This window comes from Triturus cristatus, chromosome 4_2 (assembly GCF_964204655.1).
Source record: "Triturus cristatus chromosome 4_2, aTriCri1.1, whole genome shotgun sequence".
In the NCBI taxonomy this organism is placed as follows: Eukaryota; Metazoa; Chordata; class Amphibia; order Caudata; family Salamandridae; genus Triturus; species Triturus cristatus.
In genome coordinates, this window is record NC_140586.1 from 897,174,357 (window position 1) to 897,201,445 (window position 27,089).

The 27,089-nt window shown below is 49.2% G+C and overlaps 1 protein-coding gene across 2 annotated transcripts in view; it reads right to left on the minus strand.

The window, feature by feature from the left end:
* Positions 1–255: 255 nt before the first annotated feature.
* The window catches only part of ARTN (artemin), a 167,913-nt gene continuing 141,079 nt past the window's right edge, over positions 256–27,089 (minus strand). Inside the window, exons 3-5 of one of the 2 annotated variants that reach the window (XR_014960726.1) lie at positions 16,882–17,098; positions 3,274–11,624; positions 256–3,099 (exon numbers count right to left, since the gene is read on the minus strand). Coding sequence is in view for 1 of the 2 variants with exons in the window: in XM_085602931.1 (XP_085459057.1) it covers positions 11,191–11,624; positions 16,882–17,098 (651 nt within the window). In the remaining variant the exon portion in view is untranslated. Of the gene's footprint in view, positions 11,625–16,881; positions 17,099–27,089 lie in introns of both variants that reach the window. The other variant, XM_085602931.1, reaches the window with a different exon arrangement.

Below are 27,089 nucleotides of genomic sequence, written 5' to 3' on the forward strand. Positions count from 1 at the left end.
TTTAGGATCTGGGTCCCCCTTGTTTCTCCTTTCATGGCGCAGGGTGACGCAAAACCTTTCATTCATTATGCCCTGGATCGCTATATGACTGTCTCTGCCTTGCATCCTTCTTTGGTAAAAAGAAAATGGAGGCCATTGAGTTGGGTAATATTAACATTTATTGTTGAAGCTCAAGAGGCAACACAGGTTGTACTTTCTGTTGTAGAAATGAGTAAAATCATATGACGAGCTGAGAAAGAGAGAACAAGAGAGCCATCTCATTCCACAAACTTTATTTTTACAGTAACAATAATGCTGTACAAAAATAGTTTTGTTGAACACTTTAGAAAAGTAAATAAGGTTAAGAATATATAATAATATATATATTTATAAACATAATAAAAAAACAGTTTTTGGTGTCACAATGCGTGGAAATACTGCATTTTAAGATAGAATTTTCAACTGAAGCCGCCCTATGAGGTTCTGTTTTCCCTCCTATTGGATGTGGGGGTCGGGCGTGAATGCGCATTGTTAATATTAAAAACAGACGGTGTAATATCCACTTCACAATAAATACAATCTGGGAGAGGGAGAACACACTTGATAAAATGAATAAATAAATAAGTTACATGAAATAAATAGAAGGCACCTGAGCGGTACAGTGTATGGGGGTGGTCCAGGGGACGCGAACCCCGTGCGTGGTTTGCGTGTGCAGTAACAGAAGGACACCATTATTGTTTATAATGTTAAATCACTATTGCCATGTTGTGGTGCATACATGGGTACACATGACATTTCCTATTGGGCACACTGTGAGCTGAAACCCCTCTAGGCGCTAGGGACTTAGTGCCTGTTACATATGACTGTTAGAGGGGACTTTTGACTAAAGGGCAGTATATACTCCTTAAACTATTTCTCTATGTCTCACAGTTTGTGACACTGTTGACGCGCCCCTACCCATGAGCCCCAAACTCTTTCCACAGCCTGTCCATGAACTCCAAACTCCTTCCACAGCCTGTCCCTGAGGCTAACTCTCACCACAGCCTTTCCAGTTCTCCAACTCTTCCACTGTAATGCTATCCCTTGCTCCTCTTGGTGTGTTCATCTGCCCTAAATTTCTCCCACCCGGTCTCTGTGGTCCAGGCTTTTCCGATTCCATTAAAACATTCCTAACCATCTGTCTTTGAGCCCAAACCTCCTTCTATTGTCTGTTCCTGGGGCCCAAGCTCTGCATATTGTCTGTTCATTTATGATCATTTTCATTAGTACTCTAACCCCTTGCACTCTGTCTATGAAGCTACAACTCTTTCACACTTTCTATGTGCCCCACCTCTTCACACTGACCATGTGTCACAGACCCTCACACAGGCTATCTGTCCCAGCTCTTCACACTATTTATGAGCACAGACCCTCCCACAGACTATCTATTCCAGCTCCTCACACTGTCCATGTGTCACAGAGCCTCACAAAGACTATATGTCCCAGTTCCTCACACTGTTTATATGTGACAGACCATCACACAGACTATCTATCCCAGCTCCTCACATTGTCTATGTGTCAAAGACCCTCACACAGACTATCTGTCCCAGTTCCTCACACTGTTTATATGTGACAGACCATCACACAGACTATCTGTCCCAGCTCCTCACATTGTCCATGTGTCAAAGACCCTCACACAGACTATCTGTCCCAGCTCCTCACACTGTTTAATATGTGACAGACCATCACACAGACTATCTATCCCAGCTCCTCACATTGTCCATGTGTCACAGACCCTCACACTGGCTATCTGTCCCAGCTCCTCACACTGTTTATATGTGACAGGCCATCACACAGACTATCTATCCCAGCTCCTCACATTGTCCATGTGTCAAAGACCCTCACACAGACTATCTGTCCCAGCTCCTCACACTGTTTATATGTGACAGACTATCACACAGACTATCCCAGCTCATCACGCTGTCCATGTGTCACAGACCCTCACACAGGCTATCTATCCCAGCTCCTCACACTGTTTGTGTCACAGACTATCTGTCCCAGCTCCTCACACTGTCCACATGTCACAGACCATGACACAGTATGACTCATCTCCTCAGATCACACTCTGTGCCACGGATTCTCACATTAGTTCTGTGTCACAGCTCCTCACACAGTGTACTCCAGCCCCAGCTTCTCACATGGTTCATGTGCCACAGCTCCAGACAGTACCTGCCCCACCTCCTCACACTGTGCGCCACAGCTCCAGGCAGTACCGGCATCAACTACCTCACACCGTGCCACAGCTCCAGACAATACCTGCCCTACCTCCTCACAATGTGTGACATCTCTCCAGACAGTACCTGCCCCACCTCCTTACACTGTGTGCCACAGCTCCAGGCAGTACCTGCTCCACCTCCTCACATGTGTGCCACAGCTCCAGGCAGTACCTGCCCCACCTCCTCACACTGTGTGCCACCACTCCAGACAGTACCTTCCCCACCTTCTCAAACTGTGTGCCACAGCTCCAGTCAGTACCTGACCCACCTCCTCACACGTGTGCCACAGCTCCAAACAGTACCTGCTCCACCTCCTCACGCCGTGCCACAGCTTCAGAGAGTACCTGCGCCACCTCCTCACACTGTATCCCACACTCCAGACAGTACCTGCCCCACCTTCTCACACTGTATGCCACAGCTCCAGTCAGTACCTGCCCCACCTCCTCACACGTGTGCCACAGCTCCAGACAGTACCTGTCCCACCTCCTCACACTGTGTGACATCGCTACAGCCAGTACCTGCTCCACCTCCTCACACTGTGTGCCACAGCTCCAGGCAGTACCTGCCCCACCTGCTCACATGTGTGCCACAGCTCCAGGCAGTACCTGCCCCACCTCCTCCCACTGTGTGCCACAGCTCCAGGCAGTACCTGCCCCACCTCCTCACATGTGTGCCACAGCTCCAGGCAGTACCTGCCCCGCCTCCTCACACTGTGTGCCACCACTCCAGACAGTACCTGCTCCACCTTTTCAAACTGTGTGCCACAGCTCCAGTCAGTACCTGCCCCACCTCCTCACACGTGTGCCACAGCTCCAAACAGTACCTGCCCCACCTCCTCACGCCGTGCCACAGCTCCAGACAGTACCTGCGCCACCTCCTCACAATGTGTCCCACGCTCCAGACAGTACCTGCCCCACCTTCTCACACTGTGTGCCACAGCTCCAGTCAGTACCTGCCCCACCTCCTCACACGTGTGCCACAGCTCCAGACAGTACCTGCCCCACCTCCTCACACTGTGTGCCACCGCTCCAGACAGTACCTGCCCGAACTCCTCACACTATGTGCCACCGCTCCAGACAGTACCTGCCCCACCTCCTCACACCGCATGCCACAGCTCCAGACAGTACCTGCCCCACCTCCTCACGCCGTGTCCCACAGCTCCAGACAGTACCTGCCTCACCTCCTCACAATGTGTGCCACAGCTCCTCACAATGCCTATATGCTCCCAATGTACAAAGATGGGTAAACCGCATGGGACTGCAAGAAAAGGGCACTGGACGCCATCTTACCCTTCCCACTCTTTACCTTTTTGGAGGCTGTTCTGACCAAGGAGTGAGCCTTAAGGAAATCTGGAATGGAGGATCTCTGTGTTTGACTTCTGTGTGATTTTAAAGATCTTTGTTGATATGTATTATTTATGGCTGCTCCTCCATGGACATTAAAGGTGACATTAAAACAAGAAAAGGCAAAATCAATCTTTTACACGAGCCTTCCTTCCCGAAATAAAAGTGCTGTTTGTGAGAAGGTTAGGCTGGGCCAGCAACATTCCACAGACACCAGCCTGTTCGACAATACAACTGGCTCTTCCCATCCATCTTTCACAGAAAGAAATCTGGAACTACCTGTGACTGATTCAGCCCCTGTCACACCAAACTTTCAGCAACACTGTCCTCTCTTGTTGTTTCGCAGCCAGATGGCCTTTCACCATTGGCCTATCAATGCCAAAGTTCCTGTATTCTAGGCCACATTTGTCCTACTAGCGTCCCTTCCTTGCTTCGCGCGATACACAGGGCGTTATTCCTGATCTAGCATGTCCCTCAGCTAAGAGTACTGTAGAGAAAACATGCGGAAAACGAGATCCAAGGCTCTTAATCTATTTAATCTTCAGGAAATGTAATATTTAGTTGGCAGGATAAGTCTCCCCCTAGAGAAGCCCCTCTCCCCACACACCTAGTAAAAGCCCATAAGGCCTATGGCTGCATTCCCACCAACAGTTCTGAGCCAGGAAGCCTCACTTGTGGGAAAACAAATCGCTCTTTGGCGGACTGTGAAAACCAGTGAACGTTCTCGCCAAGGGCTATGCGCGGGCCAGGTCGTCAGTGGTTTCAACATGCTCTGTCGTGTGGCGGATACATTTCTTGTATCCAAACTCTGTAACAGGAAATCCATTAGCAGATTTTAGATACATACATTACTCCAGTAAGACATTTAGATACATCTGAAACAACAGCAGAAGAAACCACATAGCCCATTAAGTTGGAGTTTATATTTTTTGTGGAAGATGCGGTTACCCGCAGTGTTTCCTAGAACAAGTCTGACAGTCAACAAGATGGGTGAGAGATGAGAGACAAAGTTATTCTTAAAGAGCCATGTTTTTAGTTTCTTTCTTAAGATAAGATAATTCTGGAGTTTAGGAACAATGTTGGAGAAAGATCTACTGAGCTTTCAAGCTTTGTTAATGTCAGGAATTTTAGGTGGATGTATGACACAATCACACATGCTTTTACAACGCATGCCATTACAACGTGGGCAATACAAGGAACGCGTTGTTACCACACGTTCCATTACCACGCAACTCGTTACAACGACTTGCCTTAGGGAAGCACTGGACTTTTGAATAGTATATATATTACTACTCCAACTCCAGTCTGTGCAACAGTAGTAAAGGTGTTGGATTTAAAATCCAACAACACTTTCCCAAATGCAATGCGTTGTAACGACTTGTGTGGTAATGAAACGTGTGGTAACTACGCGTTAGTTGTATTGCCCGTGTTGTAATGCACTGCGTAGTTCTGGCTGCATAGTAAAGGCTGTTTCCCATTTTAGGGTGCTACGAGAACTGTATTTCAACAATCCATTTAGCAAGTAGCTTCTCAGTTTAACCTAAAGTCCGGGCCAACTTTGGTTACGGCGTAACATGCCATGCAACAGTTCTTAATAAGGATCTCCTTGGAAATCAGCAGGCAATAAAGATTTGATAGCTGTTTTGACAAATGTTTCCTATGTGACACTGGGAAGTGCTTGCTGCTGTCCCTTGAATTACCTTCAGGCTTTGACTGAAGTATTTGGGTTGCCCTGTGTGCAGGGAATTACCCTAGTTGGAAGAGGGCGATATCAGCTTTTGCCCACTGATTTTTAAGTTTCAAGATGGAGCAGGAAGAGAAGCTTCCTCGTTGCACACAAGAGGGAACAACATGGATCAGCTAAAGTAATGATTAGAAGGGGTAATGAGACGTAAAAGAAATGCTAAGACTGTATACTTAAGGAATTGAGTAAGAGCGGGACCCACATTGGATGGCCAAGGGTAACGTTAGATGGATTAAGACAGACGCCAACAATCAGAACTTCTAGTATTTCCAAGTTAATTTTTAGGGTGTTAATTGCCATCTGGCTGCCAAGCTCAAGCAGGAAACCTCTGAATTTGGTAGCAGGATCTACCTGCTTTCTTAGTTGTAAAGTGTTGTTTCATCCTGAGGCTTTCTTGGCTGCGTTCAAGTGACTTTCAAAGAAAACTCATTAAGGCAGGCATTTAATTTTTCTATGAATTTGAAGTAATGCCTCCAGTTTCTCAGCACCTCAGGGGATGTAATTCAGAGTTGTGAATTTTCAACTCACAAGTACCTACATCCCAACTTCTCCACGTCATTGGTTGATGCAGAACATCGAGCGGTTTGATAATTTTAAACGATGTCCTCAGAGACATGGACCCCTTGGTATTAAATGCTTCATATAAAACTAAGTGCAGTTCTGTATGGTGATCCCTGACAGAAGGTGAAGGTAGAGAAAAACAGAATTGACTACCTTCAAGAATCAACAAATTCCAGGATTTTCATTTTAGATGTGTTGCTGAAACTAATGTCCATGTAATATTGTGTTTCCACTTGGACCAGCCCCCTTTTTGTACCGAATTTCACCCAGGTCCTAGTGATGTTTCCGGGTCAACTCCATTATTGTGTAACACTGAAATTGAATGGTCAAGGTGGATCCACTGATATAAGATAATCTATATGAAACAAAGGCCTTCATCGTAGCCACTGATTAAAGGAAAGATAAAGACAAGATATGTCTCAAAACATTCAGTTATTAATCAGTCCTGGTGGAGAAGGCTGGTTATCAAGGAACTAGGAATCCACTGAAATGCCAACATCTCTGAGGTGCCGGAAATGTTACAGCGCAAGAGGCCACAGTCCTTATAATCTTTCTGGCTAAGGAGAATCATTGATTTAGGGACTCACTTGAAATAAACTATTGGATACACATTCAGCAGATTTCTAAGAGAGACAAAGTAATATTTGTTGGATTTACACCTGCCCTTTGCTTCATGCAGAAAAAGGTGTGAGTGTCACAGTAGTACGTAAAGCAGAAGCAAGACGGGGTGGAGAGAATAGTTAAAGAGAAACTTGGAAATAGTAGAGCCCTGGGGGACTCCCCGTTTAACAGGAACATTGGTGAACTAAAACAGTGTTCAACAACGAGTCATGCAAGATATAAAAAAACTTAAACTAAAACACGAACCCAGACACCAACCTTCGAATGGCACTGGAGAATAGGTGAATATTTAGAGGGCAAATCCAATGACGTCAGTGCTTCAACACCAATCGCTTACATTCCAAGATCAATGAAAACTGCAAGAACCCCTTTGATGCTCCTGCCTGAGCAGAGCCCTGTTGGAAAAGTGCCCATTGTGTCACAGTCGTCAGTATGTTGTGCCTGGACCATCACTACTTGCTCATGGGGCAGGTGAGACATGGGGTCAAAGCTAGCAGGATCAGTTGGGTTCAAATGTTTCTTCTTTGGGGCGATCTCTAAAGCTACCTCCAGACTATCAAGCCTATTCATAGATTGACTGTTTCTAGGCTGACTTCATAGCCTGAACTTTATGCCTACCATACCTATGCACCTATTATCTATCTGTGCAGGATTATTCACCCTCACTGAGCCTCTGGGAGGTTTGGGCCAGTAGCATCTCAGGCTTGTCTGTCATGAAGGGGCCCTCTAGCCAGCCCTGCAGCCTGGGGTAAAGACACCTAGGCTAGTGCAACTCAAGCCTGTTCTGCAGCCCCTCTGCCACCAGTTAGATAAGGCACCATAGAATTCTTCTGAGGAAAGTAAAGTTAGATTAAAAAGAGTTTTTAGCAGTTTTAGGAGTTTTAAGAGTAATTATACATCAAACTCCTGTATCTATTCAAGATGACCTATGATGTTCTAGCACTCTATTTGCTTCACTTATTGTGTTTTTTTAAAAATGTCTGTGACATGAAATAGCACGTAATGTATGGCTACTCCTCTTCTGGGGAACTGCCTTTTTCTGTGAATGGCACTATACAATTTGAAAAATAATGTTTTAAAAAAAGTCCTGTTAGAGGTAATTGGAAGGGTTTGGATTCAATGTCTTCCCATAGCTGATGTATGTTATGAATAAAATAAACTGTTCGTGAATTCAAGAACTGTTGATAGGAAAAGATTTTAAGTGAGTTTCAGAAGGTTTTTATAAGGATTTTGTAAAGCTGTTTTCGGGGGCAGGGGGATTTAAAAAGACACAGTTCAATTTGTCTGAGTGTGCCTCTTTAGTAGATTGAATTACTAGTTTATATTCATTCATAGCGGTTTTAAAGTTGGTTTGGAGGTGTCATTATAGCTGCTCCTCCAGAGGTGATCTCCTTGCCTCAACGTTGCTTTGGTTACTCTTTCTTCTCTAGTGACCCCAGGGTGCAGACTTCCTGCGGTTGTTTATATATTTAGTCTTTACTGGAACATGGATGTGCCACACCCAGCTTTCCACTTTTTGTAGGTCGGGTATTTCTTCTCTACAGACTCCAACCTTGTTTGAGGGACATTTTTTAAGACACATTGGAATCTCTTTATATTAATTCTGTAAGAATTACAAACCTGGATATGCTCTTTTTTGGTTAATTTTTTTGAGCTGGAAAGAAATTTAAAATGTAATGATGAATTGATCTCGCCAGCAGTTAGGTTAAGTCTGTTTGCTTGTAACTTGGTGGTCTAAAGTCCAGAATGATCTAAAGTGTGACTTCTAATGTGGGTGGAGCTCTGAATTTATTGTGGTAGGTTCTAGGGAGAGAGTACAAGGCACAGTTCTTTTGATTTTCATCTGCAAGCGATTGCCTGTACAATAATTTCAATCTTCTATGATAAAAAGTTTGTTAGTAATTGATAACAGTGAGTTGAGCAAATTAAAATATAGCATAGGCTAGGCACACATAGAGAAAGATATGTGAGGAACAAAGTAATGTCATGGCTGGGCGGTACATGGGTAGCGGAGTAGGTCGTTTACATCTACACCTTTAGACCTGGCAGAGAACCTACAGACATAGCACACCTGCGCATTTACGTTTAGTTCTATTTCTTTTGAAAAGATGATGACCTGCTGAAACAGCCTGGAAAATCTCAGGAGTGGCTCTTTCTGTCACCACGTTTTGGTAACCCATAGTATATCTGCTGAAACAGCCTGAAGAATCTCAGGAGTGGCTGTTGCTGTCGCCACGTTTCGGTAACCCGTAGTATATCTGCTGAAAAAGCCTGAAGAATCTCAGGAGTGGCCGTTTCTGTCGCCACGTTTCAATAACCCGTAGGATATTTAGATAATCTTTTAGTATAGTCTCCCAGGCTTCCATAGGATGTTAAATGAGAGACTGAACAGTGGTATAACCTATTTTTTTTATGATTATCATCTTGAGAGGAGGGGGTTCATATCTAACTTTGAGAACCAGACTGTGGGAGACGATGCAATTCTTAGTTGGCAGATAAGGCCATTGTATGTGTATTCAAAGTACATAATTATTTTGTAGACTTTTTTAGGACCTAAGGTTATAAATTCTTTGCGTGCATAATGGTCACCTCCTTGCCCCGGACGATCGCAGACTGTTGCCGGTGGCTTTGCATTTCGCATGCCACTGGCACGCTTGCTACGGCAGCTGTGCATCACCTTCTTTCACGTACCCAAGAGAACCTGCACTTGCTCGCACATGAAAAAAGAACTAGAATGCTAGGAAAGCAAAAGCAAAACCTAAGATGTTAGGTTTCAATAAGCAAAGACATTTGACCCACACAGAGTGACTTGGAGAGGATCTTGCTTCCCTGGGTTAATGACCTCAGTTCCCTGATGTGACCTCACAATCTTGAAACTCCAGAGTGAAAGAGAAAGATGATGGCCATCACTCCTTGTGCAAGGATGTGACATCACTCCAGCAAAATGACAGCATTCCAAAGACCTAAAGTGAGCCTGTGACATCACTTCAGGAATACCAGCTGAAGCTGGAGCTGGAGCTGGAACTGAGATGGGACTGTGACATTGACCTGGAAACCTGCTTTGGGGTTATGTGTTCAATCCATGTGCCCAACATGTCCCTATCACCTTCAACATCAATCCACGGGCAGCATGCAACACTCTGACCTCACTGCATGTATTGATATGAGGACGCGCCATAACTCCTGCATACCATCATCAGAAGAACTCAGAGGATCACTTTAAAAGGTTTGCAATATTGAAACTAAGACAAATTCATCTTCAACATCTCAAAAAAAGAAGTCTTGTAACACAAACTTAATAAATGAGTAAGTTAAAAGCGAAAAACATTAGGAAAAGGATACTTCTTCAGATGCTAAAATGGCTGTACTGGCTGTTCAAACACACACATTGAATACACAACAGTTAATTTCTCACTGAATTTGCAAACTGTCAACAGAAGAGGCTGCATAATTTTCCTGTCTTAAGGTAGGCTCACCTTCAAGAACTTTGCTATTTAAATAATATCCTCGTTGGTAAAGATCTCAGAGGAGTTTAGAAATCAGATGTGCCAGTCATAGGTCAACAAGTCAATAGTGCAGACAGCCTTGAAATATAGTGTTGATGCAACATCCTGCATAGTGGCATTGATCCACAGAAATGCACCCCAGGGCACAGAAGATTCTCAGGGACCGTGATGCAGTCTTCACCCCTCTCAATAGTCCACTCCTCAATGGGGAAACAGAGCCATTGGTGACCCTGTTTCTGGTGAGTGGGCTAAAAAAGGGCTTAAACAACTCTGCTATACTTAAGGCTGGAAACGCCACCTTGGATTCTGAAGCAGCACAATCCTTAATGTGGTCCCCAAGCCTAGATTCTTTGGAAGCGTACAGTTTCAAATAGAAAAATGAAAGTGTAATAACACACGAATGTAAACATGTCAAACCACACTATTCCTGCAATCACCAATTTCTCCTGGATACAAAGGCACATGAAGGAAACCCCACCTCCATTGCTTGCTTGGAAAAGGAATTAGACTGCATTGCCTTCTTTCATCCGTGTACACGTGGTTAAGTCTCAACCAGCGCCATTGTTAACTTCCACTCCTTGAGAAGTGTAACGCGAGGATGGTGGCAGTTCTGCTATAGAGACTCCTTTCCCCGACCCCCATGTTTTTCTTCACAGCTCCTTTCCTCATGTCCATAAATGACAAAACAGTGGAGAAAGCAGTCGTCTGGCTTTGGCTTGTAAACTGAGTCTGTAAAGTGCTTTGTAATCCTTGCTAAAAGTCTGAAGAGCTTCAACCATAAAACAGAAGCATTTGGATCAGACGTGAACTTTATGGGGATTATAACATCCTTTCTCTTTTGAAATAAAGAAGGTGGAAAGCATTTGCCACTCCTTTTCGAACCCACATATATTCCAACATGGTTCCTTTGGGAGCTTCCCTTCTCTTGGAATTGGCTGAACCTCTGTTGGTTGCTGACCGGCTCCTCTGACGCTCTGCTCCAATGTCCTTCCACGCGCCGGACTGCTTGTCACACCATTGTGGTGGGCCGCTTCTTGAAAGCTTAGGAGCCCATTATTCGGCACAGCGCATCCTGCTTGATGTCAGGTCTACGTGCCGTCCGCCTCTCCTGGCACGTGAGTTGAGCTCCAATGCGACCTGCATGCCCACGTTCTCTAGATATTCCAGATGCACCACTTGCCTCATCCAACACAGCTGCACTCTGCCGCGGACAGCCTGTCCACCGTTTGCCACGTGTTCTTGATATCCATGAAGGACACAGGCTCATACTTGGTGGGCCGGCAGCAAGGGTGGCTGCTGACCTTGTCAGGCGGGCCCCCTGATATGGCCTTCTGCTTGAGAAGGTGGGAGAGAGTGATATCATAGTTGTTCCTGGAGCGGTGGCAGGCTCCGCTGCAGTACTTGAAGAGCACTATCTCGTCAGAGTTGTAGCCAAGCCCCAAGTCCCGCACTTTGACCATCAGGCTGCGGATGCGGCAGCCGCGTCCTCCACGGTGAGTCTTCTTGTTGTTCTTACTCTTGGACTTGGTAAGCTCGGCAGGAGAGCGCTCTGCCCGCAGCAATAGGTCATCCGCGAAGTCCACATGGCTAAGTCCATTTGAGGTCACATTGTCCACTGTGGAAAATAAGAGATATACAATTAACAGGTGCACAGTAGAAAAGAGACAATCCTAACTTAATCTACTATGTGTTACATAGGCTAGTTCTACCCAAGGCAGACACCAAGTCTTTCAATAAAAATGACCCAGCCTGAAATCCATAAATCAAGTCTTGGTAAGGCATAACAATAAGCCTGGGTATGCACATGAAGGTGTAATTACAGTCTGGTGCTTACAGTTATTCCCAAAGACTGGCCAACCACTAGCATGTACACTCTTGCCTAAAGAGATCTGTCCATAAAATCTGCCCCACCACTGGCATGTACACTCCTACCCAAAGACTGACCCACCACTGGCATGTACACTCCTGCCCAAAGACAGACCCATCACTGGTATGTACACTCCTACCCAAACACTGACCCACCACTGATTTGTACATTCCTAACCCAAAGACATACTCACCACTGCTATTCACACTCCTGCTCAAAGACAAACCCATCACTGGTATGTACACTACTGCTCAAAGACAAACCCATCACTGGTATGTACATTCATGGTCAAAGACACATCCATCACTGGTATGTACACTACTGCTCAAAGACTGACCCCCCACTGGTATATACACTTCTAACCTAAAGATGGACCCCCCACTGGTGTGTACATTCCTAACCCAAAGACATACTCACCACTGGTATATACACTTCTAACCTTAAGATGGACCTCCAAATGGTGTGTACATTCCTAACCCAAAGACATACTCACCACTGGTATGTACACTCCTACCCAAACACTGACCCACCACTGGTTTGTACATTCCTAACCCAAAGACATACTTACCACTGGTATTTACACTCCTGCTCAAAGACAAACCCATCACTGGTATGTACACTCATGGTCAAACACACCCATCACTGGTATGTACACTACTGCTCAAAGACTGACCCCCCACTTGTATATACACCCAACAGCGGACCAACCACTGGTATATACACTCCTGCCCAAAGACAGACCCATCACTGGCATGTACACTCCTACCCAAAGACTGACCCATCACTGGCATGTACACTCCTACCCAAAGACTGACCCACCACTGGCATGTACACTCCTACCCAAAGACTGACCCACCACTGGCATGTACACTCCAAGCCAAAGACTGACCCGCCACTGGTATGTACACTCCTGCCAAAAGGCTGAGCTATCACTGACATGGAAGAGGTGTGGCGCCGCAGCCAGGGCGACTGACTCCGGAATCTGGGGATCACGGTTCGATCCCCGGCACCGGCGGCAGATTAGCCCAGCACCATGTGACTCTAGGCAATAGCTTGCTTAATCTTCCCAACGGCCCCCAGCGCCTAGAGACCCTTACGGGTGATTGTTTGTGCTTTACAAATGTGGATTATTATTATTATTACATGTACACTCCTACCCAAAGACTGATCCACCACTGGTGTGTACATTCCCAAGTGAAACACATACTCACCACTGGTATGTACACTCCTACTCATAGACTGAACCATTAGTGGTATGCATACTCCTTCTCAAAGACAAACCCATCACTGTTATGTACACTCCTACCCAAAGACTGACCCATCACTGGTATATACACTCCTGTCCAAAGTCTGACCCACCACTTAGTATGTACACTCCTGCCCAAAGACTGACCCATCACTTAGTATGTACACTCCTGCCCACAGATTGCCCGGCCACTGGTATGTACACTCCTACCCAAAGACTGACCCATCACCTAGTATGTACACTCCTGCCCAAAGACTGACCCACCCCTTAGTATGTACATGCCTGCCCACAGACTGCCCGACCACTGGTATGTACACTCCTACCCAAAGACAGATCCACCACTGATATGTACACTCTTGCCCAAAGCCTGACCCACCACTGGTGTGTGCACTCCTGCTCAAAGACAGACCCCCCACTGGTGTGTGCACTCCTGCTCAAAGACTGACCCCTCTCCCCTGGTATATACAATCCTTCCCAAAGACTGACCCACCACTGTTGTATACACTCCTACACATAGATTGACCCATTACTGGTATATATACTCCTACGTAAAGACAGGTCGATCACTAGTATGTACACTTCTAACCCAAAGACTGACCCATCACTGAAATGTATACTCCTACTCAAAGACTGACCCACCACTGGTATGTACACTCCTACCCAAAGACTGACCCATCACTGGTATATAAACTCCTGTCCAAAGACTGACCCACCACTTAGTATGTACACTCCTGCCCAAAGACTGACCCATCACTGGTATGTACACTCCTACCCAAAGACAGATCCACCACTGATATGTACACTCCTGTCCAAAGACTGACCCACCACTTAGTATGTACACTCCTGCCCACAGACTGCCCGACCACTGGTGTGTGCACTCCTGCCCAAAGACAGACCCCGCACTGGTGTGTGCACTCCTGCTCAAAGATTGACCCATTACTGGTATATATACTCCTACCCAAAGACAGGTCGATCACTAGTATGTATACTTCTAACCCAAAGACTGACCCATCACTGAAATGTATACTCCTACTCAAAGACTGACCCACCACTGGTATGTACACTTCTACCCAAAGACTGACCCATCACTGGTATATACACTCCTGTCCAAAGACTGACCCACCACTTAGTATGTACACTCCTGCCCAAAGACTGACCCATCACTTAGTATGTACACTCCTGCCCAAAGACTGACCCACCACTTAGTATGTACACTCCTGCCCACAGATTGCCCGACCACTGGTGTGTGCACTCCTGCCCAAAGACAGACCCCGCAATGGTGTGTGCACTCCTGCTCAAAGATTGACCCATTACTGGTATATATACTCCTACCCAAAGACAGATCCACCACTGATATGTACACTCCTACCCAAAGACAAATCCACCACTGATATGTACACTCCTGTCCAAAGACTGACCCACCACTGGTTGGTGCACTCCTGCCCAAAGACAGACCCCCCACTGGTGTGTGCACTCCTGCTCAAAGACTGACCCCCCCTGGTATATACAATCCTTCCCAAAGACTGACCCACCACTGTTGTATACACTCCTACACATAGATTGACCCATTACTGGTATGTATATTCCTACGTAAAGACAGGTCGATCACTAGTATGTACACTTCTAACCCAAAGACTGACTCATCACTGAAATGTATACTCCTACTCAAAGACTGACCCAACACTGGTGTGTGCACTCCTGCCCAAAGACAGACCCCCCACTGGTGTGTGCACTCCTGCTCAAAGACAGACCCCACACTGGTGTGTGCACTCCTGCTCAAAGACAGACCCCGCACTGGTGTGTGCACTCCTGCTCAAAGACTGACCCCCCCCCCTGGTATATACAATCCTTCCCAAAGACTGACCCACCACTGTTGTATACACTCCTACACATAGATTGACCCATTACTGGTATATATACTCCTACCCAGAGACAGGTCGATCACTAGTATGTACACTTCTAACCCAAAGACTGACCCATCACTGAACTCCTACTCAAAGACTGACCCACCAATGGTATGTACACTTCTACCCAAAGACAGACCCTGCACTGGTGTGTGCACTCCTGCTCATAGACAGACCCCGCACTGGTGTGTGCACTCCTGCTCAAAGATTGACCCATTACTGGTATATATACTCCTACACTCCTACCCACAGACTGCCCGACCACTGGTATGTACACTCCTACCCAAAGACTGACCCACCACTTAGTATGTACACTCCTGCCCACAGACTGCCCAACCACTGGTATGTACACTCCTACCCAAAGACTGACCCATCACCTAGTATGTACACTCCTGCCCAAAGACTGACCCACCACTTAGTATGTACATGCCTGCCCAAAGACTGACCCACCACTTAGTATGTACATGCCTGCCCAAAGACTGACCCACCACTTAGTATGTACATGCCTGCCCACAGACTGCCCGACCACTGGTATATACACTCCTACCCAAAGACAGATCCACCACTGATATGTACACTCCTGTCCAAAGACTGACCCACCACTGGTGTGTGGACTCCTGCTCAAAGACTGACCCCCCCCCCCCCTGGTATATGCAATCCTTCCCAAAGACTGACCCACCACTGTTGTATACACTCCTACACATAGATTGACCCATTACTGGTATATATACTCCTACGTAAAGACAGGTCGATCACTAGTATGTACACTTCTAACCCAAAGACTGACCCATCACTGAAATGTATACTCCTACTCAAAGACTGACCCACCACTGGTATGTACACTTCTACCCAAAGACTGACCCACCACTGGTGTGTGGACTCCTGCTCAAAGACAGACCCCGCACTGGTGTGTGCACTCCTGCTCAAAGATTGACCCATTACTGGTATATATACTCCTACCCAAAGACAGGTCGATCACTAGTATGTATACTTCTAACCCAAAGACTGACCCATCACTGAAATGTATACTCCTACTCAAAGACTGACCCACCACTGGTATGTACACTTCTACCCAAAGACTGACCCACCACTGGTGTGTGCACTCCTGCTCAAAGACAGACCCCGCACTTAGTATGTACACTCCTGCCCAAAGACTGACTCATCACTGAAATGTATACTCCTACTCAAAGACTGACCCACCACTGGTATGTACACTTCTACCCAAAGACTGACCCACCACTGGTGTGTGGACTCCTGCTCAAAGATTGACCCATTACTGGTATATATACTCCTACCCAAAGGCAGGTCGATCACTAGTATGTACACTTCTAACCCAAAGACTGACCCATCACTGAAATGTATACTCCTACTCAAAGACTGACCCACCACTGGTGTGTGCACTCCTGCTCAAAGACTGACCCGCTACTGGTATGAACATTCCTACCTACAGACTGACCCAACACTGATATGTACACTCCTGCTCAAAGACTGACCCACCACTGATATGTACACTCCTGCTCAAAGACTGACCCACCACTGATATGTACACTTCTGCCGAAACACCGATCCACCTCCGGTGTGTGCACTCCTCCCCAAGGAGGCCCACCTCTGGTGTGTACACTACTGCCCAAGGATGCCCACCTCTGGTGCGTGCAGTCCTCCCCAAAGATGGCCCACCTGTGGTGTGTACACTCGTGACCAAGGATGGCCCACCTCTGCTCTGTACACTCCGCCTGGTGGTGGCTGCCATAACTCCTTCGCACCAATGGATTGTAGCTCAAAGAGGTAAGCCGTAGCACTTGGATGCGCGCCCTGCCCCATCCCCACCAAGGCCCGTCCCTGTCCGGACACTCACCGTAGAGCGGGCTCCAGGCATCCCTCGGCGGGGCCTCCATGCTGTCGTCCCCCGTGGCCTCCAGCAGCGCAGGGTTGGCGGTGCCCATGCTGTCTTCGTCACCCGTGGTCGGCTGGTCCCCCAGGCTGGCGTCCTGCTGCCAGTTCTCTGGCGATGGCGATCCGGCCACCAGCCCGGCGAGGAGGGACAGACAGGTGAGGGCGGCCCAGAGCGACACCTGAGGGCGAGAAGGCAGGGTCATGACCGGTGCGAAGGCAGGAGTCGAGGCGCGCAACGGTCCCTCGGAGTGTGGGCGCCCTGTGCGCGCAGCATGCCCATCCGGGGCGCCCTGGCTACATGACGGGAATCCCGAGGGCCATGACGTGGGCGGGAGGCGCACACCCTGGCATACCTCTGCCCACACTCACTGGGGCACCCTGGAAGCATCCCTGCCTTTAGATCTGCCCCAAGCCCCTGGGGCCCGTTGCCGCTTGCCCAAGGGCACACATTTCATCTAGGGAGGCAGTAGCCCATTCTGGGACGGGGCGAGGAGCAGGTGGGAGGCCTCAAAAGCAGCCAATAGCGGCGCAGAGAAAGTGCCATTCCCTTCTCCTCCGTCACGCCTGTCAGAGCTGGCCGACCTGCATTCCAGGTGAGCGGGAGGCTGCTGCGGGGGCTGGGCGCCCAGGTGAGGCCTGGCAGGTGCTGCCGACGCGCGTGGAGGTGCAGGGAGGCTGGAGGAGGACGCGCCGGGACCCTGACCCACCCCGGCCCCGTCCCCACTTCCCCCCATCCATGTCCCCAGGGGAGAGGGCTGCTCTGCAGCCTAGGGGTGGTGGGAGAGGAAGAAAGGAGTCTGGTGTGTGATCTTGGTAGTTAGAGGCGTGTCCTGAGAAAGTGTAGGGGTACATAGGACATGGTGGGAGGGGGGGGGGGCAATATGACTGAGGCAGTGGCGAAGGGTCTTACCCTTAGGATCCCAAAGACGCGGACTGCATAAACTCTCGTGGGGGGTCGGGGTGTTGAGTCTGAAAGGACACACAGCTGGATTTGGAGAGGTTCGAGCTCTGAGGCCTAAATCCACAAGAGGGCCAGCATCTTGGGGGTGGGGGGGAGAGGTGATGTTGGGGTGGCAGCGGAACCGAGGTTGCCCCCCGGGGCCTGGGACCCCACTGGGTAATGGGTGCATTGGGAGAGGGAGTGAAGAGGTGCAAGGACTGAGGTGATGGGCTAACGCCTGCTTAAAAGATCAGCCATTTGCATAGCGCGCTCTCCAAATTGAAGCCTTAGGGCGCTTTAAATAGATACTGCCGTTACCTACGTTTACAGGGGGTTCCAAAATTATCCTACATACATTGCACACCACAAACAAGTCTGTCTTTGCGGGCATTAACAATAATATCCTGTTTTACTTACCATTTACTAACACAGCTTTTGGGTATTACTGGTCAATTGAATTGTGCGAAGTTTCAACACTCGGCAGAATAAAAGGCAGAGTTTGCCCTACCAGAGTTCTAACTTGTGAACTGTGGTTCACACCAGCAGCAGCGTAGCAAAGATGCCATGGGCCTTGGTGCAAGCAAGGAAAATGACCCCTCAGACTGCTGCACGGGTAGTAAATACAGCAAATATCAGGGCTTAATGGGCCCCGGTGTCAATGCACCTGCTGCACCAGCTGCCAGCAACGATGTAGCTGGCTAGCAGTTGTTATATCAAAAGGGCATGGCACTCGCAGCTCTGAAGCGGTGGTAGGATAAAAGGCGGTGCCACTGCTCCCAGGTTCAAACGAGCAGCATACAAATAACTTCTTGAACAGGTACATTTGGCAACTTGGGCCCCATTTGCGATGTCCCGGACCCAGGATTACCAGCTCCTTGGCGCAGTTTTTTCTCAACACTGGGAGGTTAAACACTGACACGTACTACCTGTTGTGTCCCGGTTGTAGATACCGGAGGGCAGGGTCAGAGGTGTGGAGTGGGTGGCAGGGAAGGCATCTGAAGGAAGGGAGGCAGTGGGCACTCTAAGGGGTGCACTGTCTGCTCCCTCTTTTGCGCTGGAGGCAGGCTGAGTTGCACCTCTACCCTGCAGCCCCCCACCCATGGTTTACTGGGTGTGGCATTAGTTGCACTGACTGATGCAAGGGGTTGACCTGTACAGGGGCGGCCCCCCTGCAGTGGCGGAGGAGCGTCGCCCCCTGGCTCAGGACCAGCAGGTGAAAAAGAAAACAATGTTCTACCATGGTTTTATTTTTCATTTGCAGGCTCTGAGCCAGCGGCGTGGCGTGGCGAGGGTGGGGGTGGTGGGGGAAGGAAGGGAGGCCAGGGCATGGGGGGAGGTGTGCTATGTGCACTTCTAAGTGCGCATGTGTGTTTGGCCGGCTGTCTCAGGCCGGCCAAACACACATGTGCACTTAGGTTTCTCCAGCCTAGCTATATTGTATAGCCGGGCTGGAGAAACTGCACAGACTCCCTGAACGTCTTTTCAGCCCGCTCAGGCCAATATGCGTGCTGCTCTTATAGCATGAGAGCAGAGTGTGGATCGCACAGGGAGTCTGTCCCAATCTGCTGGGAGGAAGAACACGGAGCCGTGATGCAGGAGGCAGGTGGCAGCTTAAGGTAAGTTCATAAAAAAAAAAAATAATCATTATTAAGCCCCCTGTCGCAACCCCTGTGCTCTCGCCCTCCCGTGTTTCCTCTTCCCGCTCACCACCCTTCGTCTGTGTCGGCCGCCACTGGGTGTAAGGTGGTCTTGGGGGAGTGAATGAGCATGATCTTGAGTGATGGGGTTGAGTCATACACTACAGGGATTGTAGTGTCTGTGCTTCCGAAGATTATACTACCATCGACCCTCAGAATATAGTGGTATAAGAATATCCTGATCGCGGTACAAGAATATCCTGGATACAGTATAGAGGAGCACTATATCGAAAGGTAAGTGCATATAGGCAAGTTTAGATTTACTGCTCCTAACACCACATCCACGTACCTTGAAGATGTATGTACTACGCAGGTACATATACGTGGAGGTAGGGATAGAAAATCAAGACTTAATTACCTGTCGCGAATTTGTTTTGTCATTTTACTCCATATTTTTTCCCATCAATATTGTGGGATTGATATTCCGAGTGTACACCCTCTAGAACAAGCCCTCCTTGTATAGCTAGGACTGTCTTAATCCCAGCATCGGTTCAGGGCAGCGCTCACGACCATCAACAAACAATCATTCTGTCAACATGACTGACCCTCAGCCTTCCACAGGAAATGCACCCCTGCCTCATAATAATAATCACAAATTGTTTTATATAGTGGTTCACACTGCATGTCTTCCATTTCTAAGCATTGTAAGTAGAAGGTGGTACTTAAAGCAAGTTTAATGCTACTCAGTTTACCAGCTTCAGAAAGATGGAAGTGTTACAGCAAACAAATGATGGACGTAATGCTGACAATGCAAACATTCTCCCCCAGTCAAAAGATCTGGGTTAAATCCATCGTTCTTTTGCCCACTACGCCAACCCAGTTTGGACCCAGCCAAATGCAAATCAGTCTTGACCCTGTGCCCCATAGGAACAGTCCAGACCAAAGTGCCAGGCCAGGTCCTCCCTGGACCGGAAACAAGCATCCTGGGACCGGTTTCAGGGTATGTCACCTTTCTTCAGCCAGGCTAGCTTGAATCCAGTGGCACAGTGAGCAAGGGACCCACGTCTGGGCATACCCATCCCACTTAGGGCGAAAAGTGTTACAGCAAACAAATGATGGACGAAATGCTGACAATGCAAACATTCTGTCCATCAACTGTTATTTTTGCATCAGAAAGATGGAAGGCTGAGCTGGCCTTGCAGGGTTTGGACTGGTGATGTGCCCATCACAGCACGTCAAGACAAGCTTTAAATTTGTGAGCCATCTCATGCACTGTAAACAGCATTGTGCACTGCACTATAGGCTGTACTCTAGTCGTGCCATCACTTCTTGTATGTGTTTCCAATGTACATCCTGCTGTGCACACCACAAATGTGTGCTGCATGTTTGTGTAACGTGCTCTTCAGCACCCCTCATCTATGTCTGGGCTAAAAGTAGACCCTACATCAAATTAAAAACTGCAGCTGGAGGGTAGGGAGGGCCTGGTAGACAGTGATGGTGAGTAGGGTAAACAATGCAGTGCAGAGACCTCAGGCTGTCCCATGCAGCTGGAGGGCAGAACAGCCTGACTGACAGTGGGGGATGAGTAGGTAAACAATGCAGTGCAGAGGCCTCAGGCTGTCCCATGCAGCTGGAGGGCAGAACAGCCTGACTGACAGTGGGGGATGAGTAGGTAAACAATGCAGTGCAGAGACCTCAGACTGTCCCATGCAGCTGGAAGGCAGGGAGAGCCTGACAGGCAGGCGTGGGTGAGTAGGGTAAACAATGCGGTGCAGAGACCACAGGCTGTCCCATGCAGCTGGAGGGCAGGGAGAGCCTGACAGACAGTGGGGGATGAGTAGGTAAACAATGCAGTGCAGAGGCCTCAGGCTGTCCCGTGCAGCTGGAGGGCAGGGAGAGCCTGACAGATAGTGGGGGTGAGTAGGGTAAACAATGCAGTGCAGAGGCCTCAGTGTTGCCCACGCAGCTGGAGGGAAGGGAGAGTCTGACAGACAGTGGTAGGGGAGTAGGGTAAACAATGCAGTGCAGAGACCTCAGGCTGTCTGATGCAGCTGGAGGGTGGGGAGAGTCTGACAGACTGTGGGGGTGAGTAGGGTAAACAATGCAGTGCAGAGGCCTCCGGCTGTCCCATGCAGCTGGAGGGCAGGGAGAGCCTGACAGACAGTGGGGGGTGAGTAGGTAAGCAATGCAGGGCAGAGGCCTCAGGCTGTGCCATGGAGATGGAGGGCGAGGAGAGTCTGACAGAGAGTGGGGTTCAGTAGGGTAAACAATGCAGTGCAGAGGCTTAGGCTGTCCCATGCAGCTGGAGGGCAGGGAGAGCCTGACAGAGAGTGGGGGATGAGTAGGTAAACAATGCAGTGCAGAGACCTCAGGCTGTGCCACGCAGATGGAGGGAAGGGAGAGCCTGACAGGCAGTGGTGGGTGAGTAGGGTAAACAATGCAGTGCAGAGACCACAGGCTGTCCCATGCAGCTGGAGGGCAGGGAGAGCCTGACAGACAGTGGTGGGTGAGTAGGGTAAACAATGCAGTGTAGAGGCCTCAGGCTGTCCTATGCAGCTGGAGGGCGGGAGAGTCTGACAGAGAGTGGGGGATGAGTAGGTAAACAATGCAGTGCAGAGACCTCTGGCTGTGCCATACAGCTGGAGGGTAGGGAGAGCCTGACAGACAATAGTAGGTGAGTAGGGTAAACAATGCAGTACAGAGACCACAGACTGCCACGCAGATGGAGGGCGAGGAGAGTCTGACAGAGAGCGACTGGTGGGTAGAGTAAACAATGCAGTGCAAAGGCCTGAGGCTGTCCTATGCAGCTGGAGGGCAGTGACAGCCTGGGGGACAGTGGCAGCTCAGTAGGTGAGCACTGCAGTGCAGAGACCTCAGGCTGTCCCACACAGCTGGAGGGCAGGGAAAGCCTGGGGGACAGTTGCAGCTCAGTAGGTAAGCAATACAGTGCAGAGACCTCAGGCTGTCCTATACAGCTGGAGGGCGGGAGAGTCTGACAGACAGTGGTAGGTGAGTATGGTAAGCAATGCAGTGCAGAGGCCTCAGGCTGTCCCATGCAGCTGGAGGGCAGTGACAGCCTAGTGGACAGTGGCAGCTCAGTAGGTAAGCAATGCAGTGCAGAGACCTCAGGCTGTCCCACACAGCTGGAGGGTGGAGAGAGTCTGGCAGACAGACAATGGTGGGTGAATAGGTAAACAATGCACCCATGTCAGGCATGAGCAGCTCAACCAATCTGGATATCTCATGTTGTTCCACATCCGATGAGAGTAACTTATATAGTCCAGAGGACTTCAGCTCTCCGTACCAGGGGCCCTTATTGTACATAGTGCCCCAGGAGCATAACGGATGAGAGCATCAGCTTTATGTACCCCTTAGGCACTATGGTGTTACAGAAGGGGTCTCAAATGCTTGTGCTGCCCTTTCTGTAATACTGATAGCACTGGTGCACAAGCAGCGCCATCGATATCGTAAGAGGGCGTTCCCTCATTTGCATGGTGGCATAGCCCCAAGCAAATGAGGGAATCACCGCCTCTGCACCCACAGCTTATTTTGGGCACATGCACAGAGTCAAACATGCCCTTAGGCAGCAAAATCGCAAACATCTACAGTAACTTTGCACACCAACCCAACCCCAGAGAACTCATCACTCACCTACCCACCACCAACCAAGATAACCATCTGATCGAATAGACAACCTTCACCAGAAACGACACAGCGGCAATCCTGCGGACCATCCACTCAGGAGCCCCAGTGGACCCATGCCCTCACCACATCTACAACCAGGCAACATCACCTATCAGCACCACCCCCACCCACATCATCAACATGTCCATCATGTTCACCACTTTCCCAGATGACTGGAAACTTGCAGAAATCAGCGCCCATCTCAAGAAGCCCACAGCCGACCCGAATCAACTGAACAGTTTCCGACCCATCTCCCTGCTCCTCCATCAAGTCAAAGTGATTGAGAAGGCCATTAACAAGCAACTCATAACCCACCTCAAACTTCACTATCTTCTAGACAACACACAATCAGGATTCAGAGAGAATCACAGCACCAAAACAGCACTTTTCGTATCCACCAACGACTTTCAAAACATCCAGGACCGAGGAGAAACAGCAGCCCTCATACTGCTCGACCTCTCCGTGGCCTTCAACACTGTCTCCCACAACAACCTCATCAGAAGAATCCACAGAATTGGCATACAAGGATCCACTCTCTGTTCCTTCCATGTTGGAAGAACCCAAAGGGTCAGACTGCCACTCTTCACATCAGAGACCAAGGGATCGGCCTTCAGCCCCACCCTTTTCAACATATACATGACACAGCTCACAAACATTATTCGATCACATGACAACACTGTCATCTCCAACGACAATGACACCCAACTCATCCTCTCCCAGACAGACAAGACAAACACCACCAGAACCAACTTCACCAACTGCAAGACCATGGTAGCAGACTGGATGCGAAACAACTGCCTGAAGCTCTACTCCGACAAGAGAGAAGTACTGGTCTTCAGCAACAAGTCCTCCCCATGGGACTCCACCTAGTGACCTTCGGAGCTAGGACCAAAACCAACAGCCACAGATCACTCAAGAAGTCTAGGGATCATTCTAGATGACAAGCTCAACATGAATGATCAAGTCAACGTAGTGTGCAACTCCTGCTTCGACATCCTACGCAGGTTGTGAAAGATCTTCAAATGCTTGCCTCAGAACACCAGACAGATCTACACACAAGCATTCATCCCCAGCAGGCCAGAATCTCCAAACAACTCCTACATAGACTCCATGCAGTCCAGAATACTCAAACTCTACCTTCCACACGGCACCTCAGGAAGCTTCACTGGCTCTGCTTTCAAAAGTGCAGCCTATTCAGACTTGCCCATCACACATACAAAGCGCTACACAGCACAGGACCAGAATACCTGAACAGCCGAATACACTTTTACCAACCCAAAAGACAGCTACGCTCTGCCTCACTCTCATTCGCACACACGTCCAGCATCTGCAAAAACAAAATTGGTGGTCACTCATTCTCCTACATTGCACCCAAGGGATGGAACGACCTCTCTCAACACACCAGAGCCTCCTCCTCACTTCTTGAGTACTGAAAGAAGTTGAAGCCCTGGCTCTTCATATAAGCCCCTTGGGATCACACACCTACACACCTTCCCCAAGCGCCTGGATACCCTCTCGGGTGATAAGTGCGCTATACAAATCAACAAATTTAACATACCAGATGGTGCATTAACAGTGTGCTGGAAAAGGCCGGTAGGAGGGTGGAGGGTAGCCCTCTAGAGGGAGGGAATAGGGTCTCATGGGCCCCTAAGACATCGCCCTGCATTTGGGTGCAGTCACTCACTGCACCTGCATGAAAAAGGATCTCTAACCCCTTTAAAGCATAGGCGGGTTGCCGCTTGCACAGAGAAACATGCAGCAACTTTGCAATAGCCACTCCATATTTCACTGTATGCTCCTTCCCCCCACCCCCCATGGCACCATGAGATTGCAGTCGACCTGAGGGCAGTGCATTAATTGTAATAGGGCGCACTATTCCTGTTTGCACCCGGCACACCTGTTTAAAGGTGCACTATAACGAAAACAGGGACATTCCTCCCTATCGATAATGAAGGCTAAGTTGTGATCCTCATATTCAGTCCAGAGATTTCACGCTGTCCCACATCAGGTGGAGCTCACAGAGGCCAGAGATCTCACGCTCTCCCACATCAGGTGCGAGAAGCTCACAGAGGCCACAGATCTCACGGTCTCCCACATCAGGTGTGAGAAGTTCACAGAGGCCACAGATCTCACGCTCTCCCACATCAGGTGTGAATAGCTTTCTGGGGCTAGAGACCTCGTGCTATCCCAGGTCAGATGTGAGTAGCTCACATATCCCACACTGTCCCATGTAAGGTGTGAGAAGCTCACAGAGGTCGAAGATCTCACGCTGTCCTACATCAGATGCGAGTAGCTCACATAGGCCAGAGAATTCAGCTCTCCCACGTCAGGCGTGAGAAGCTCACATAGGGCAGAGATCTCACGCTATCCTAGGTGAGGTGTGAGAAGCTCACAGAGGCCAGAGATCTCATGCTATCCCACCTAAGGTGTGAGTAGCTCACAGGGGCCAGAGACCTCAGGCTGTACAAGGCCAGGTGTGAATAGTTCACAGAGGTCACAGATCTCACGTTGTCCGACGTCAGGTGTGAGTAGCTCACAGGGGCCAGAGATCTCACGCTTTTCCAAGGTCAGGTGTGAATAGCTCACAGAGGCCAGAGGTCGCACTCTGTCCTACATCAGGTGTGGGTAGGTTACAGAGGCCAGACATCTCACACTGTACCACGTTTAGTGTGAATACCTCACGGAGGCCAGAGATGTCACGCTGTCTCACGTCAGGTGTTAGTAGCTCACAGAGGTCACAGATCTCACACTTTCCCACGTCAGGTGTGAATAGCTCACAGAGGCGAGAGAGATCTCACACACATGTTGCTTTCTTTATAGTGACTCTGGGCTGGTACTCTTGCATTTATAACTAGACATCCAAGCCTGGGTGAGTCTCACACCTCACACGGGCCACCTTGTGATGCAAAGAGACATCCAAGCCTGGGTGAGTCCCACACCTCACAGGGGCCACCTTGTGATGCAAAGAGACATCGAAGCCTGGGTGAGTCTCACACCTCACACGGTCCATCTTGTGATGCAAAGAGACATGCAAGACTGGGTGAGTCTCACACGGGCCACCTTTAGATGCAAAGAGACATCCAAGTCTGGGTGAGTCCCACACCTCACATGGGGCACCTTTAGTTGCAAAGAGACATCCAAGTCTGGGTGAGTCCCACACCTCACACGGCTACCTTGAGATGCACAGAGACATCCAAGCCTGGATGAGTCCCACACCTCACATGGGGCACCTTTAGTTGCAAAGAGACATCCAAGCCTGGGCGAGTCTCACACCTCACAGGGGCCACCTTGAGGTCGCGCCAGTGTGTGCAGTGAGGAGGCCTCTGTAGGAGTGACAGTGCCAGCGCGAGGCTCCAGGCCTCGGGCCATCCTTCCGGTTTCTGCAGGTGGATGCCATTTCACGGGCACACGTCATCCCTTCCGGAACGGTTTTTCTTGGGCCTCGGCCAAGGATTCATCAGTGACGAGGTCACGGGCGGCCAGGTTTGAGGACTGTGGGAAGCTGGAAGCCAAAGTCTGGCGGCAGAGCCCGGCTGGATGGGCACTAGGCCAGGATTTAAGAGCTAGCACGTTCCAGTGCCCTGATTAAAAGCACTGAGAAGGCCCCAGGGTGGGGCACGAGGCGCTTCCTGGTTCGGCGCATCACGTCATGAGACTCTGCTCGAGGGAATTCCGAGAGTGAGTGAGACAGGGGAATCTCGTGAGACTCAAATATTGTCTCCTCGGGGCGGCGTGAGATCCCCCTATGGGGTGAGACTCCAGAGTGTGGTCCTAAAAAGAGTCTGTGAGAGGTCCCTCGATGGAGTCGGACTTGGACACGGGGAAGGCTGACCCTGCTCTTGCTCTACCCTCGCCCTGCCCTTGGGATGCTTGCAGCCCACTTATCCAGCCATCCCTGAAGGTCACGAG